This window comes from Pleurodeles waltl, chromosome 2_1 (genome assembly GCF_031143425.1).
Source record: "Pleurodeles waltl isolate 20211129_DDA chromosome 2_1, aPleWal1.hap1.20221129, whole genome shotgun sequence".
Classification (NCBI taxonomy): Eukaryota; Metazoa; Chordata; class Amphibia; order Caudata; family Salamandridae; genus Pleurodeles; species Pleurodeles waltl.
In genome coordinates this window covers 341,143,563-341,161,403 of record NC_090438.1, presented here as the reverse complement: position 1 = coordinate 341,161,403, position 17,841 = coordinate 341,143,563, and the positions used below count along the sequence as shown (strand labels likewise).

Here is a 17,841-nt window from a genome sequence, read left to right as displayed (position 1 = left end):
AGCATAAAGTAGAAAATGTTGGTTTACTCTTTGCTGGGTACTGACATACAGCGTTTTCTTCTCATTTCATAATGTGAGAGGAAGAAGCTTTGTGTCTGTGCTCCAGCAAGGAGCCAGATGCTGTTTTGATTTTGTTAGTCCATGAAACCAGTCAATCAGTGTATGGGTCCTTGATGGATCACAGATTTGTGAGTATGTGCTCGAGTAAGGAGTCACACAGTTGTTAGATTTTTATAGGTTAAGAAAAAGATCCATCTGGTTCCTTGCTGATTCGGACAGGTGTGTCTGTGAGCCAGCAAGAAGCCAGACACTGAGTGGATTATTGTCTTAGGCTAGGAAATAAGAAAAGAGGTCCAAGGATATGGCTCCATGCTGGACCACAGATCAAGAAAGTATCTTGAGTTTGTTTGGATTTTTTGTAGCGCAAGAAGAAATCCAAACATTGTCTATCTCCTTGCAGGAACACAGATATGTGTATATGACCCAGGGAGGCGCCTGCTGCTTATTTGATTTATCTTTCCCCACTGAAGAAAACATCCACACAGCATCTGGCTTCTTGCTAAGGCACATAATTACTTAATCGGTGTGCAGAAAGCAACCAAATCTTACTACTTATCTTCCTAACTTCTTCCTAACCTAAGAAAAAGTCTAAACAGAGTCTGGCTCTTTGCTTTGGTATACAATTGTGTGACTGTGTCATAGAAAGAAGCCAGATAGTTTTGGGATTTTGTTTTGGTTAAGAACATTTATAAAACAGCGTGTAGTTCCTTTTAGGGCACAGATGCACAGCTTATCTTTCTGATAATGCTTCCCATAGAGAGAAAAAGCATTGTGAGAGGAAGTTTGTTTTTTCTGTGCTCAAGGAAAGAGGCAATGTTATTTGGATTCATTCTTATGCTATCAAAAAATTAAAAAATGCCTGGCATATTTTAGGGGCACAGACACACAGGTCCTTTCTCTCAGGATGCTTTTCATCGACAGATAAGTATTCTGAGGTGAAGAAGCTTTGTGAAATTGCCCAGGAGGTGGAGAGTGGAATGGGGTGGTGGGAAGGATAAGTGGGGTGGGAGAAGCTGGGCTGCTCATACCGCTGTCTCTTCAAACCTCTCACCCACCAGCTCTAGTAAACAATATAATTGGTCTAATAAGCATGTACAGGGAGGAGGTACTGCTTTAATCTACTGCCATAGCCCTGGCCACTATTCCGATGCTTGAAGAGCCCTTAAAATGGCCACAGAATCTCTTGCTCCGATACATGTATTATCTCATACATGACCTCCCTTACATATTAATGAGGTGCCTCAGACGTAAGCCCCAGGCTGCCTGATTCATGAGTCTTCCAGTGGCCAGCACATATTCTGCACCAGAAAAATTCCTCCCAGCATCAGAAGGTGCTTTTCACTCATCTGCAGGACAAAACAATAAATAAGGAGGAGCGTGAGCCTGTGGGAGCATACAATAATGTACATATACATCATAAACGCACCGTTGACACCTTTTATCATGTCTATTAATGTAATTATGCCTGCCAAAGTGTTACGTTTATCTTTATATCATACATTCCAAAGGATGTAGATGGACCAGATTTACAAACCACTTCTGCTTTCAACCTGTAATAACTTTTTCTAGTGACAAAGTATTGCACCCTACTACCACATCTAGAGTCTCCGCCTAAAACCAATTCCTGCCATCATGTCTTGAACCCTAACTTAAACACCTTGCAAAAGAGGTAATTAAAAATGCCTACATATCCCTTCTCCACTTGCCCCTTGTTACTTGGAAATCTGTCCAATTGTTGGTTTACCATAGAACTACGAATCCCATAAATGCTCCTGAGGAAGTAGGAAAGGAAAAATGAAAAAATCTAATGCATTATCTGCTAAAGAAAATCAAATCCACAAAAAACGATACCAATCTCACACAATTACACAATCCACTAACTGTTTAGTCGATCATTTTGTAGATGTATGCACCATATAATAATGGTATTCTAGTTACCAACAGTTTCGCTGGTCTTTTTTTTAAATATCTACTCATTCACAATGGGCAAATTCTTGGCCACCAAGAGACGTTGCTGCAACGTTCTTTTAACGTAGTACACATATCCATGGCAGAAAACATCCCGAATCAGAAGTGACAGACAAGTCAATCCTTCCTTTCACGTGGTCACCCGAGACAGAAGTGCCATCCCAAAGCTGCTACCAGTTCTTTATCCCAGGTGGTGTCAACAGCTTAAATAATTCAACTTCTTCAACATATCGTTTTTACCAATGGATATTCTGTTGTCATAGGCGCATTGTATGTTTGGATCCTGTCAAACAGTCACACATCCCTTTTGTCATGTACAGTGCTCTATTGCTAATCACAGCTAGGATAGTGTTCTATAGCTAACACAATAAAATTAACAATAAATAATTAAGTAGGTCCGACTGTCACCAAATTACTGATCCCTTACAAAATAATGGAAAAATGTGTCAACACAATTTTCAACAGTTTCTCAAACCTCTTGTTATTGATTGTCATCATTCTGGTTTTTGCCCCAAAACATTTACCAGACCCACCTTACTTTGCGATAGTTATGACTTACTTAAATGCGTAATATGGGAGGCACTTCTGTTATAGTCCTGCTCAACCTACTCATGGTCTTCAGTGCCGATGATGACTCCATCCTTCTGAAGAGGCTGCATATCTTCACCTGTATCAATAGTGTTGCTTTTATAGAGGCCCACCCCTTCCCGTAAGATTGTCACCATATTGCCATCATTTTCTCTTTGAAATGTTTTATTGCGACCTCTAATTGATTGCATTGTTTTAAAACAAAAATCAAATTAAGTCTAAACAGGTGTACTTTTGTGTGAGACACTCACCTGCAGACATATGGTCAGAAACATACCCACCGTCTCAATATGGATCCCGCCGATTGTGGTCTCCAAAGGAAACTACTCTTGTTGCACCTTATTTCTTTGCAGAAACCTCAGTTCAACAACATAACAACATAATATAACATCAGTGCTTAATTTGAGCCAATGTTTGCCGGGGGAGTCCCGCTGGCACACATTTTTGGGGACAGGCACTCATTTTTCCTCATAATGGGCTTACACAGAGAACCAGAGGAAAAACAAAGCGGCGAGACTAAGGAACAGAAAGACGGAAAAAACATCCTAAAGGGAGAAAGTAGGAACCTACAGGAGTGAGATAAGAGAGCAGTGAGTGTTTGGTAGTGTATAAAAGAGGCATGAGGTGGATTAAAGATCGTGTAGTCTTGGTATTCGGTGTGCCAATATTTAGTTGCACTAGCCCTGGGCTCCAAAAGCAGAGCTTCGGGCACTGGTTCATATAATTTGACAAATTAAGTAACACCCAACATAACATAAAATGTAATATAACATAACTTCCTGCAAAATACCTGATATGTATTATAGCAACACCACTATGTTCATAGAAGTTTTTTTATTCCAAACACATAAGTTAAAAGCCACAAATATCTGTAAAGAAAGTGCCCTGACGTTGTAGATAAATAGTAAATATATACTATGCGGTGGTCCTCAATTGGCCCTCAGTGTAATGTCAGCGAGGCAGTACATCAATGCCTCTTCCACTCAGCCCTTGAACGATTTTTTGCGGGTGCCCTCGTCACAGTACAGTTCCGTCTGCAGCTCGATATCTTGCATTTCCTGTCGTGAAAGTCTTCTTCTAAATTCATCTGTCGTAAAGTAGTAAATGACGGGGTCCAAACAGGAGTTCAAACTGGCCAGACACAGAGCCACTGGGTGAAATGTCAATATTGCCTTTTTTTGCGAACAGTCTTTGATCTTATTTGACTTTGCCAAGAAGTGGAGGGGAAAACTGAAGTGGTACGGTGCAAAACAGATCAAGAACACCACAGAGCACGTCAAAATCATCTTCAAGGCTTTCTTTTTCTCGCCAAGGTCATTGGAGATCGGCTGTGGTTGTTGTAAGGAGGAGATTGTCTTCCATGAGCAGTACACTACTACTAGCAGTGGGGTTATAAACCCGAAGATCTCGGCCATGGTGACCATTAAAACGGAATAGAACACGCCGATGTCTTTTACAGGGAGGTCCACAAAGCATACTTCACCTCTAGTTCCATTGTGACTATTAATTCTCAGAAGGGGGAAGGGCAAGCAGCTGACACAAACCACAACCCATCCTGCAATGCTGATGTACACATCGAACATGCGCTTGCAGTGGCTGTATCTGAAGGGGTACATGACAAACAAGAAGCGTCTTATGCTGATGCACACCAAGAAGTAGATGCTTGCATACATGTTGACGTACTTCAGGTAGAAACACAACATGCACAGAAACTCACCAAATGGCCATGTGTGGTGCAGGTAGTAGAATATGCGCAGGGGCAAGGACAGCACTTGCGCTAAATCAGCAATAGCCAAATTGATCATAAATATCACAGCTCTTTTAGTTTCTTTGATATAGGCATAGAACACCCACAAAGCTAACACGTTCCCTATCAACCCCGGAACCAACAGGATAGTATACGTGATTGCATACAAAAAGTTTAGGAAACCAGGGTCTACCTCGCAATTGTCTGTATTGTTACTCACATTTCCATGCATCTTTATAAAAAAATATCAATATATTATCTTAAGGTAATGCTATCATACATGCTATCATACTATTCTGTAGCTTATCGAGGAAAACCCCCAAAAATGTCAAGTTAACGTAGTAGATGCAGTTTTCGATGTCCTGACTGTTGTTATGGCAAATATTTGGTTTTTCAAAGTGCCTTCCATGTGCCGCATGCTGAAACAAATGTATCATATTCTTTCTTGCAAAATTAAGTTAGGCCTTGTTTTTAAATTCTTCTTGCTTGGTGTTCTCATTCCTCTTTCTATGATTCAGATTGCGCTTCTATGAAGAGGTCACTTTCACAGTCTCCAAAGCACAGTCAGTGCATTGACCTGCAATGGCCTGTGTGTGATGACTGAGGAATTTGAGCGAAAACATTTGTTGCTGATTCTAGAGTTTTCGAAGCTTTGTCAGATGGAAGATGTTTCGAAAAAGTGTGCAATTCAGAATGTCCTTTTCCGACTTTGAACATGCATTCACATATGCCAGAGAGGAACCACAACTGAAAGATAATACGGGAAAGAGATATTATTACTTTAATTTCACTTTTCATGACTAAATAGCGATTAAATAGTATATTGTTGAAATGATGCCAACAGTAAACCTATTCATAAATACTGTAAAACTAATAGTACTTGAAATTAGAGACACACAAGTAAGAATTGGTTTAAAAAAAGACAAAGCATAAAATATGCCAGCAGCGAAAAAAAATAAGACCAGAGGAATAGACAGGAATTGATGTTAAGATGTGAAGACAGTGACATAAGACAGACAATTCCAAGTAAATGAAGTGAGAAGTGAGAAGTGAAAGGAACAGACAGGCCATGACTGCGCTCACAATTTACAATATTAACACGAGGGGGGAAGGAGAGAGGTTTTTAGGCCCGCATTTGCCTCTGAAAATAACACCAACACCAAGAAACACAGTGACTTCTGTGAAGATGGAAGGGGATACCTAGCACCCTTCCCTCAATTGTCACCTGGTTACCCTAGGTGATTTGTACACTTTTTAGAGCACATGCCACTTTCATAAAAAATTATTGGGCAGTTTGTGTCTTCACACACAAGTTTTATTCTCGTTCCTTTTACATAGTCATCAGATACTGCAACATCTCTGTATCAAATGAGAGTAAATTTCCAGCCAATCATAGGTTGTAGTCAGTTTTCAGCCAACACATGTTTCGTCAACTGGAATTAACCCTTTGACTTGGTCAGGACTGAAAATAATACACAAAGCCCTCTGTTTGTAAAGCATTGGACAACATCTGTTGTACCACCAACAAAATTTCACCTTGTGGTGTAAAGCTTGGAAACCAAACTTGAGATGCAAATGCAAGTACCCAATCGTTGAGTCATTGGGGTCCAATAATACTAATACACCTTTTTATTGTATTGATAATATTCATGCATCAAAGATAGAAAGCTGCACTAGAATGATTGTGTCAATGAAGTCCAATATTCATAACAGATTCCATTGCTGATTATATACAAGGCAGTAAGAAAGGATAAGTCCATTCCCTTGCAAGCAAGTGAAGCCCAAAATCCTTTTAAACCATCCAAGGGCTGATGTTCAAACGCATGCAGAATTGTCCATTAAGCCTAATTCAATCACAATTCTGAATTCTAATGCGATTTCACAAGGTTCCCGCACACATACCATTTTACTTGGGACCTAAATAACAACCTGTGGAATTAGTTTCCAACCATATCAATGTGTCACCAATTAGTCTCAAGACATTCATATACTAAAAGCCAGTCCCGTTTCACGTCAATCGACATCTGCTGAGCCAATATTCACCCGTGTTTTAAGTCATATCCAATCTCTATAGTCCCTCTATATACTGGAACCAACTGTCTCCTCATCATCTAGTTCAAAGTTTTTTTTAGGTATCTATGGTAAAATGAAAACAAACCACAATAAGCTATACTCACAAGATGTATATTTCCAAATCTACCCCAAAGCCAAAGATTAGCCCCAGCTCGACTCACTGTTGGTTCGCGTTGCCTGTCGGAGCGAGTACACTCTTGTCTGGCATTCCACAACCACGCTATATGCATGCCTAAAATCGTTTTGGGCAGAGAGTAAAAATTAAAGAAGGAGAATACCTCAGCCTGTATGGTGGTGTGATCCTAATCGTGGTTGCATGTAGGTGTGGTGAAACTCTGTATCTTTTTTATTGTGTTTCCCACAAAAATAGGATGAACAAAAAGGCACAAACCCTAAAATCTAATGCAAAGTGCACTGACAACCAGTGTTGCTGTCCTCTACCCAACAACCCCTGGCATATCAAAACATTCCAAATCATGCTGTACTTAAGACAACATCTTTTTGTATGGACACATGTATGAAGCTTACTCTGTATAGTCACATGAACCTACTGAATATGTAATGAGTCTCATCCCATGACCACATCAAAAAGTTCTGGACTAGTCCAGGGCTATCCATAATTATATAAGCAATCAAAAGATCCCCATAACAGTGCAAACAGCATTCTCATGCAATATTACAAATTTCAAAAGCAATCCAACCTTATTATTTGGTGCACCGATGCCAGTGTGGGAACCAGATTTACACATAAATGAATATACAGGAACACTGTTCATATAAGTATTTTCTTAAATTAACCTCAATGACCACTGACAATTTGAAATACATATGGAAAAATTTCAGGTGAACCAGTTCAATCAGTGGGGCCCTCTAACGGCCATAGAGGATCTATATATAACCTTCAACAGTATGTTTGATCCAACCAATAAAAATAGAACAATATTGAATTATGTGTACTAGTATACAACCAGCCCCAGTTCTCAATTTAGCAACATATTTAGGGACTTGAAATCCCTAGGAAGTTGGAGGCTGAGACCTTGACCCACCCGTTCTTAAAATTGTTAATATGTTGGTCATCCCTAATCCCCTAAAAGGTATTCTAGTTAATTATCAGTGTTCAAGCCGTCCTCTACTGCCTTTAAACACATTATCCACATGGCTTCCTTTCTCCTAAGGTGCAATTCTCTGCTGCTCCCATAAGGGCCCATCGGTATCTGTTCAGTGCCATAAAATGGAAAGTCTTTGTTAGGTCCTTGCCACTGGATACTTATCATCCATTTGTTTAAGTGCTCTTATGTGTTTGCTAATCCTAATCTTAAGGGCACAAATCATACGACCAACATACATTTGTTTACACTTGCAATCAATGATATATATTGCAGTTGATATTGGAATAAATTCAGAAGGTCTGATTACCATCCTTTCTAAAATACTTTCTTTCATGAAATGCCCATTTACAGACATGCTCTTCAATAACCAGTGGTCCTTTGCTTCACGTGCAGGATAGCGTGGGCTCAAAATGTTCTGCAATGATCTACCCTTGCAATAAATTCCATCTGGTCTTTCTGTGATGCACTCTTTTAAAGTGCTATCCGCTAGCAAAATATGCAAATGTTTTTGCATGTACACACCAAGGCATGAGAAACACCCCTGTAGCTGGTAATCAAGCGTACTTTATGTGCTTCCTTTCTCATCTTCTGGGTACCTTTTAAAGTGTCGCCCCTGAGGAGTTTAACAGCTTTGTTTTGTGCCAATATAACATCTTGTTCTCAATAACCTCTTTGTATAAAACGTGTACCCATATCCATAATACAATTATGAAAATCCACTTCCTTACCACAAAAGCGTTTGGCACGCATCATCTCCCCAAATGGTATTGATCTTTAAAAAAAAAAAAATGTAAGATGTTTTTTATTGAGTCAAATACAAGAACATTAACTTAACATTGCCAGGACAGAGATATGCAGTTGTGAATATATATGCATAAGGAATATTGTACTTATAAATGCATATTAAACTTGTACATGAATTAGGCATATACAGCAATATAGTATCAAAGACTCCAAGTTTGAATAAAGAAAGAAGAAATAGAGAGGGACAGGGAAAAGAGCTATAGGGATAGAAAAGGGAATCAAGTGATAGCCATGTGGAGAGAGAGGTAATAGACATTAGTTACAGCAAATGTAAAATGGTATTGATCTGATGTGATGACTGCAGGGTGCTCTTGATCTGTGTAAAATGGCATTGCAGGAACTTGCTTTACGATATAGCCTGCTTTGTATAGCATTGTCTTCGATGAATAGTTCCACATCCAAAAAGACTATACTCGTTTGACTGTATTAATAGGTAAATCTGATATTCCCATCATTCGTATTGAGGTATTCACAGAATTCTGTTAAGTCACTTTTGGTGCCTGTCCAAATCATGAAGAAATCATGGATATAGTGACCCCAATATAAGATGGAAGTGTTTCACTGGGCGCCTCCCCGGCCCCAAAGCCACTCTTCCTCAAGCCATCCCATAAAGAGGTTTGTGTTAGAAGGAGAGAACCAGGAGCCCATAACCACCCCATTGCTTTTGTCTATACCACTCTTTTTTTAAACAGAAAAACGTTGTTAATTAGTACCAAATCCACTATAGATAGTAGCATTTCTGTATGTTCCCATAAAGTGGCTGATTTTGTTTTGAGAATATGTTGCAATGCATTTATACCCAAATTATGTCTTATACTGGTATATAATGCAACAACATCTAATGCAAACATGATCATGCTAGAATCCCATTGGACATCACATAACAGGCTCACTATGTGTTTAGTATCTTTGATGAATTTATCCAAGGTGTACAGACAGGGGTACTGAGGACAGTCCACCCGTAAATACATGTACTCATCTTCATCCAGTAGGCATTTGTCATACCACATCTTCAGACATTTATTCACCCCACTGGTAGGATCAAACATGGGATTATATGTCAGTTTCTCATAACAGGTAACATCCTCTAGTTGTATGTAGATCTTGTGTTCATAACCTCTGCGGTTCATTACTACAATACTACCACCTTTGTCTGCTTGTCTTATCATCAGACTACTATCTTTTTGCAGTGTTTTCAATGCATCCTGTTCCCCATGGTAAGATTATCAAGAGATCCACACACACCTGGCACATTTTTCTGACAGTGGCGTGTGCCCTAAAAAGTGTATTTGTTTCATGTCAATCGTCAGATTGCAGCGGGGGAAGCGGGTGTGTCTTCTCATTTAGGTGCACTGTTTTTTCAGATAGAGAATTCATTGTATTTAGTGATGGTGTATTATCGGTGAGCACTGGATTCCTTTAAAATACCCTAGGTGATTGCCCTAACTTAAAGCATTTAAGATATTGGATTATGTGGATCAACGTAATGTGACATGCTTCATCATCAGCCACCTCATCCCCCCCTGGTAAGGTAGTACTGCCAGGGCAGACTCAATCTCAATATTTTATTGAAGGAGTTCATAGAATATTATTCTTCTGAATAGCATTCCAGGGATCCAGTTAAAATCTATTAAAAATACTGTAAGCTAAATCACAAAGTAATACTTTTATTAGATGTTACCTTAAGTATGCATTATAAAATACTGACGCATATATTTGGAGGACATTACCGGGTATAATGACCCATATGTTCCCCCATCTTGCCAACATGTTTCTGCCTCACAATAGCCATATAAGTTCTAGGGCATTCATCAGGGCTTGTAAGGACCCTACACATTGCTCATATTGTGATAAGAAATGGAGGGGAGGACCTGTCTCCCTTTGGATATCTCACGTTTTTCCCTACTAAGGTTATCTCTGCACTTCCTGGTCTGATCAGGGGTGGAAGGGAGGGGGAAGTGGTAATGCTTGGATGTCTATGAAAGCCTACAAATAAGTAAGTTTGTGGGCATTTACAAGCTCCTCATTCTTTCCTTGTCTGTCTGGAAACAATCATGACTCTAGCCAAATGCCTTTCCTGGGTGGAAATGGAAATACATCACCCCAAATTTGGCGAGGGGCATAGGAGAAGGGGTTTCTCCACAATAAAAAAAATTATTTCCGCGTGGAGAAAAAAACCTGTGGGAAAAAAAACATTTGTTGATGGGTGTTAGAAATGGGGTCTCTGGTTGACAGTCAGGTTACCCCCTGTTCAAGCAAGGACCCTCACTCTAGTTAGGATAAAAGAGAATCACCCTCAGCTAACCCCTGCTTACCCCCTTGGTAGCTTGGCAGAGCAGTAGGCTTAACCTCAGAGTGCTGGGCGTAAAGTATTTGTACCAACACACACAGTAACTTAATGAAAACACTACAAAATGACACAACACCAGTTTAGAAAAATAGGAAATATTTATCTAGACAAAACAAGACCAAAACGACAAAAATCCAACATACACAAGTCAAGTTATGATTTTTTAAAGGTTTAAAATAAAAAGAGTCTTTAGGTAGTTGTAACACCACACTAGCGCTGCTAGCGTGAAAATGTACCTGGTTTGCGTCAAAAATAGCCCCGCACGGGCGGTGTGCGTCGAAAGTAACCCTGCACGGCTGTGTGCGTCGAAAACAACTCGGCACGGCGGTGCGCGTTGAAAAAGCCAGCCACACGACGATCCGAAAGTCCCGCGGCGCAGGGTGCGATCTCTCAGCCTCCGTCAGCGATGCTGCGCGTCGTTTCTCCTGCTCCGGGCGTCGGTTTTTCGGTCGCGTTTCCTGCGGCGTCGTTTCTCAGCTGCGGAACCGGCGTCGCGTCGTTTTCTCAGCCGCGATCGGATTCGCGTCGATCTTTTCTCCGCACGGTGCTCGGTGCGTGTATTTTTGTCCTTAGGCTGCCAGCCTCTCCTTTCAGGGTCCCAGGAACTGGAAGGGCACCACAGAGCAGAGTAGGGGTCTCTCCAGAGACTCCAGGTGCTGGCAGGAAGAAGTCTTTGCTATCCCTGAGACTTCAAAAACAGGAGGCAAGCTCTACATCAAGCCCTTGGAGATTTCTTCTTCAAGATGGAAGGCACACAAAGTCCAGTCTTTGCCCTCTTACTCAGGCAGAAGCAGCACTGCAGGAAAGCTCCACAAAGCACAGTCACAGGCAGGGCAGCACTTGTTCCTCAGCGATCAGCTCTTCTCCAGGCAGAGGTTCCTCTTGATTCCAGAAGTGTTTCTAAAGTTTGTAAGTTTGGGTGCCCTTCTTATACCCATTTTAGTCTTTGAAGTCACCTTTCTTCAAAGGGGACTCACACCTTCTTGTGAAATCCTGCCTTGCCCAGGCAAGGCCTCAGACACACACCAGGGGGCTGGAGACAGCATTGTCAGAGGCAGGCACAGTCCTTTCAGATGAGAGTGACCACTCCACCCCTCCCTCCTAGCAGAGATGGCTAATCAGGAATTGCAGATCACACCCCAGCTCCCTTTGTGTCACTGTCTGGTGTGAGGTGAAAAACAACCCAACTGTCAAACTGACCCAGACAGGGAATCCACAAACAAGGCAGAGTCACAGAATGGTTTAAGCAAGAAAATGCTCACTTTCTAAAAGTGGCATTTCCAAACTCACAATCTTAAAATCAACTTTACTAAAAGATGTATTTTTAAATTGTGAGTTCAGGGATCCCAAACTCCACATGTCCATCTACTCTCTAGGGGAATCTACACGTTAATCATCTTTAAAGGTAGCCCCCATATTATCCTATGAGAGAGAGACAGACCTTGCAACAGTGAAAACGAAATTGGCAGTATTTCACTGTCAGGACATATAAACCACATTACTCTATGTCCTACCTTATCCATACACTGCACCCTGCCCTTGGGGCTACCTAGGGCCTACCTTAGGGGTGCCTTACATGTAAGAAAAGGGAAGGTTTAGGCCTGGCAAGTGGGTACACTTGCCAAGTCGAATTTACAGTGTAAAAATACACATACAGACACTGCAGGGGCAGGTCTGAGACATGATTACAGAGCTACTTATGTGGGTGGCACAACCAGTGCTGCAGGCCCACTAGTAGCATTTGATTTACAGGCCCTGGCACCTCTAGTGCACATTACTAGGGACTTACTAGTAATTCAAATATGCCAATCATGGACGAACCACTTATATACAATTTAAACAGGAGCACTTGCACTTTAGCACTGGTTAGCAGTGGTAAAGTGCCCAGAGTAACAAAAACAGCAAAATCAGAGTCCAGCACACATCAACAACCTGGGGAACAGAGGCAAAAAGTTAAGGGAGACCACGCCAAGGATGAAAAGTCTAACACGTGTCCCCCCCAGCTAAAAGTGGGGAGCAACTACCCAACCTCATGGGAGTTCTCATCACTAAGGCGGAAGAACCTGGACAGACCATCAGCATTGGCGTGCTCTGTACCGGGTCGATGTTCCACCGTAAAGTCCATCCCCTGTAGGGAAATGGACCACCTCAACAGTTTTGGGTTCTCACCCCTCATCTGCATTAACCATCTGAGGGGTCTGTGGTCGGTCTGAACTCGGAAGTGAGTCCCAAACAAGTAGGGTCTTAGCTTCTTCAGTGCCCAGACCACAGCAAACGCTTCACGTTCTATGGCACTCCACCTACGTTCCCTGGGTAGTAACCTCCTGCTAATGAAGGCTACGGGTTGATCTAGGCCCTCTTCATTCAGCTGTGAGAGTACTGCTCCAATACCATGCTCTGAGGCGTCTGTCTGTACAACAAACTCCGTGGAGTAGTCAGGTGCCTTCAGCACAGGTGCTGTGCACATGGCAGCCTTCAGGGCATCAAAAGCGTTCTGGCAAGCCTCTGTCCAGATCACTTTCTTGGGTTGCTTCTTAGAAGTCAACTCAGTTAAGGGGGTAACAATGGAACCATATCCCTTAACGAACCTCCGATAGTATCCTGTGAGACCTAAAAAGGCTCTCACTTCAGTCTGGGTCTTGGGAGGCTCCCAAGCCAGAATCGTGTCAATCTTAGGCTGTAGGGGTGCCACCTGGCCACTCCCCACCTGGTGTCCTAAGTACACAACAGAACCCTGCCCTATTTGGCACTTGCTCGCCTTAATAGTGAGGCCTGCCTTCTGCAGGGCCTCTAACACTCTCCAGAGGTGTTGCAGGTGTTCCTCCCATGTGGAACTAAACACAGCAATGTCATCCAGGTAGGCGGCACTGAACTCATCCAGTCCTGCCAACACCTGGTTGACCAACCTCTGAAAGGTGGCAGGGGCATTCTTCATCCCAAAGGGCATCACATTGAAGTGGAAGTGCCCATCGGGGGTAGAGAATGTTGACCTCTCCTTTGCCCCTTCAGTTAAGGCAATCTGCCAGTACCCAGATGTTAAATCAAACGTACTGAGGTACTTGGCAGCTCCTAACCGATCAATGAGCTCATCAGCTCGGTGGATGGGGTGTGCGTCAGTCTTGCTGACCGCATTGAGACCCCGGTAGTCCACACAGAACCTAAGTTCTGGAGTGGCACCAGGAGCAGTAGCCTTTGGGACCAAGACCACTGGGCTGGCCCAAGGACTGCTGGAGTGCTCAATAACCCTTAGGGCTAACATTTTGGAGACTTCCTCCTTAATGCAAGCCCTCACCCTGTCAGTCACCCTGTAAACCTTATGTTTAACAGGTGTACTGTCCCCAGTGTCCACATCATGTGTGCACAGGTGTGTGACTCCTGGGATCAGGGAAAACAGTGAGGCGAACTGTCCCAGCACGTGGCGACAGTCCCTCTGCTGTTCCTCAGTCAGGGAGGGGGAGAGGATCACTCCCTCCACAGACCCATCTTTCTCTCCTGCAGACAGGAGGTCAGGAAGAGGCTCACTCTCTTCCTCCACCCCGTCATCTGTCGCTAGGAGCATGGATAGCTCAGTTCGCTCAAAGTGTGGTTTGAGGCGGTTGACATGTAGGACCCTCAAGGGGTTCCTGGGGGATTGCAAGTCTACCAGATAGGTGACCTCGCTCTTTCTTTCCACCACCTCAAAAGGCCCAGTCCACTTATCTTGGAGAGCCCTAGGCTCCACTGGTGCCATGACCCACACTTTTTGTCCAGGCTGAAACTCAACCAGAGTGGCATTCTGGTCGTACCACCGTTTCATGTCCTCCTGGCTTGCTTCCAGGTTCTCCTGAGCGAGACTCCTGAAGCGGGCAGTCTGGTTTCTTAGTGCCAGCATGTAGCTAAATACATCCTGGGGTGGTTTACTAGGAGCTTTCTCCAAAGCCTCCTTCACCAGACTGAGCGGTCCCCTCACAGGGTGGCCATAGATGAGCTCAAAGGGGCTAAAGCCAAGTCCCTTTTGAGGCACCTCCCTGTAAGCGAACAGAAGGCATGGCAAGAGGACGTCCCACTTACGCCTCAAGGGCTCTGACAGGCCCTGAATCATGCCTTTCAAGGTGCGGTTGAATCTCTCAACCAGACCATTACTTTGGGGGTGGTAAGGGGTGGTGAACTTGTAGGTTACCCCACACACCTTCCACAGAGACTTCATATAAGTGGATATGAAGTTTGTACCCCTATCAGATACTACCTCCTTGGGGAACCCCATGCGGGTAAAAACCCCCATCAAGGCACGTCCCACCACGGGGGCGGTGACCGTCCTCAGAGGAATAGCTTCTGGGTACCGTGTGGCATGGTCCACCAAGACCAGGATGAACCTGTTGCCCATGGCTGTCTTGGGATCCAGAGGCCCCACAATGTCAATTCCTACCCTTTCAAAGGGAGTACTGACTACCGGTAAAGGTTGGAGGGGAGCTTTGCATTTCCCCCCACTCTTGCCACTTGCCTGACAAGTCTGACAAGATCTACAATAAGCAGCTGACTGCTTGTTCATCAAGGGCCAGTAAAAGTGGGAGACAAGCCTCTTATAGGTCTTGTCCTGCCCTAGATGTCCTGCCAAAGGCACATCATGAGCCAAACCCAGTAGGAAGGCCCTGAAGCCCTGGGGTACCACCAGCATACGAGCTGACCCCGGCTCAGGAACCTTAGGCTCACTATACAGGAGGCCATCCTCCCAATAAATCAGGTGAGTACCTGGCGCCCCGCCAGCCGCCTGGGCTGCAGCCTGCTGCCGCAGTCCCTCAAGAGTAGGGCACTCCTTCTGCGCTGTGCAGAATACTTCCCTGGTGGGTCCCCCTTCCTGCTGCCACTGCGACAGCTCGGGGACCTCCCCCAGTTCAGCCACCTGTTCCCCTGTAGGTTCCGGGGCATCACCCTCAGGCTCTGCCTCCTCCCGGACCGTGGGAACTTCTGGGGCGGGTTTCCCGCGCCTCCTGCCTTTCCTCTTCTTGGCGGTCCCCTGGGCCACTGTTTCAGGCTCCAGGGGCTCTTGACTACCCTGATTGGCTGCCATAGACCGGGTGGATACGCATACCCACCCAGGCAGACCCAACATCTCCAAGTGAGACCTGTGTTCCACCTCCTTCCAAGGGGAATCTTCCAGGTCGTTGCCTAGCAAACAATCAACAGGCATGGTTGGACTCACAGCTACTTTCCAGGAACCTGAGACCCCCCCCCATTCAAAGGGAACCTGCGCCACTCTGCAGAGGCGCTCAGAATTGTCTACTGCAACTACTTGGTGAAGTACCCGGGGATCAATCTGCTCTTCAGACACCAGGTGACTCCTCACTGTAGTCACACTGGCTCCAGTGTCTTTAGAGCCTCCACCCTCTGTCCATTGATGGTCACCCATTGCCTGTACTTCTTAGTGTTATCAGGCACTAGGTTTCTCTGGACCATCTCACTGTCCCCTAGTGAGACAAGGGTCATTTCTGCTGGTTCCCACCCACCTGAAACCAACTCCTCCCCAAGCGCTACACTGGCCAAACCCTGGGACGGTGCACCAGTGGGTGCCGGTGTACTTTTGGGGCATTTGGGGTCCCCCCTCACATGACCCACCTGGTCACATGAATAGCACTTACGTAGGGGACCACCTGCCATTGGCTTCCCTTTGGAGAACCATGGCTTCTTTTCACTGGGGGGTTGGGAATCCTTACCCTGGGAATCAGTTTGGGGCCCTTTAGAGAACTCATCCTGTTTGCCCTTACCCCCCCCTTTCGTCTGAGAGGGACCCTGCCCACCCTTGGCGTGGTCTCCCCCATACCTCTTTTGGACCCTGGTGCTCTCCCAGCGGTCCGCTTCCTGTGCAAGCTTCCTGGGGTCAGTCAGCTTGCTGTCAATGAGGTGCTGGCGCAGCTCTGGAAAACATAAACTGTACAAGTGCTCCCAAGCAATTAAATTGTAAAGCCCCTCATACGTGTTTACCTTACTGCCCTTCACCCAACCATCCAGTGACCTGCAACAAGAATCAACACATTCCAACCATGTTTGGGATTCCTTTCTCTTGTAGGATCTAAACTTCTCCTTGTACTGCTCAGGGGTGAGACCATACCTGGTAAGTAAGGCCTCCTTCATGGCAGGGTAGGTGAGACTCTGAGCATCCCCTAAGGCCGTCAGTGTGTCCCTCCCCTCTGCCTCAAAATGCTTCCACAGGGCTGCCCCCCAATGAGCTTCAGGGACCAGGTTCATGTGGAGAGCTGACGCATAACCCTTGAACCACAAGTAGATATCATCCTCCCTCTTATAATCCCTCACAAGGTCTTTTGGGATGTGTACCCTTCTCTCAGGCTGCACTGTAGAATTGCTGCCACCATCCCTACTGGACTGACTCCTCTGATCCATCTCTTTTAAACTGAGCTCATGAGCCATGTTTATCTTCCTTTCCTCAAGGGCCAGCTTTCTCTGTTCCACCTCAAGGGTCAGCTTTCTCTGTTCCCCCTCAAGGGTCAGCTTTCTCTGTTCCACCTCTAGACTGAGCCTTTTCAACTCCAACTGGTACTCCCTCTCTGCCTGTCTGTCCTGTAACTCTCCAGGTGTCAGACTCTTGGAGGACACACTGCTACCTGCCCTGGAGATTCTCCCCTGAGACATAGCAGGCCCACCCACTACATCAGTGTGAGTGACTTGCAACTCCTCTTCCCCCTCTGGCTCCTCATCTGTGTGCCCCTCAGCTGCTTTGGCTGTCACCCAGGCCCTCAGCGCCTTTTGCAGCTCATCCTTCTTGGATGAGCTCTTAATGGGACAGCCAACATTACTACAAAACTGCTTCAACTGAGCCACTTTGTAGCTCTCCAATTTCTCCAAGTCAAAAGCAGCTTCAGCTAGGGCATCTCCAGACTGAGACATGATGAGAGGTTAAAAAAAAATATGCACAGTTCCAAAAACAGAAAAGCAAGTTCTCAAATGAAGTTTCAGAAAAGTCAATCACGGGATCAGCGAAAAAAAAGAAACTGAATGCAGAGAAAAACAGTCCAAGTAAAAAAACTAAAATCACAAGACTAGTAGTATGTGGTCACGTAGTGGTCTGAGATCACAACAGTAGTGTACACTTAATTACTGTATGTCAAGTACAAATACAAGTCCAATCCCGACCGCTGGTCACCAATGTT

The 17,841-nt window shown here is 44.5% G+C and overlaps 1 protein-coding gene across 2 annotated transcripts in view; it reads right to left on the bottom strand.

Annotated features, from left to right (window-relative positions):
• Window positions 1–3,435: 3,435 nt before the first annotated feature.
• GPR174 (G protein-coupled receptor 174) overlaps window positions 3,436–17,841 on the bottom strand; it is a 178,922-nt gene continuing 164,516 nt past the window's right edge. The window contains exons 2-3 of one of the 2 annotated variants that reach the window (XM_069212571.1): window positions 8,274–8,317; window positions 3,436–5,110 (exon numbers count right to left, since the gene is read on the bottom strand). In XM_069212571.1, the coding sequence (XP_069068672.1) occupies window positions 3,600–4,595 (996 nt within the window). In that variant the 5' untranslated portion in view covers window positions 4,596–5,110; window positions 8,274–8,317 and the 3' untranslated portion in view covers window positions 3,436–3,599. The remainder of the gene's footprint in view (window positions 5,111–8,273; window positions 8,318–17,841) is intronic. The other variant, XM_069212572.1, reaches the window with a different exon arrangement.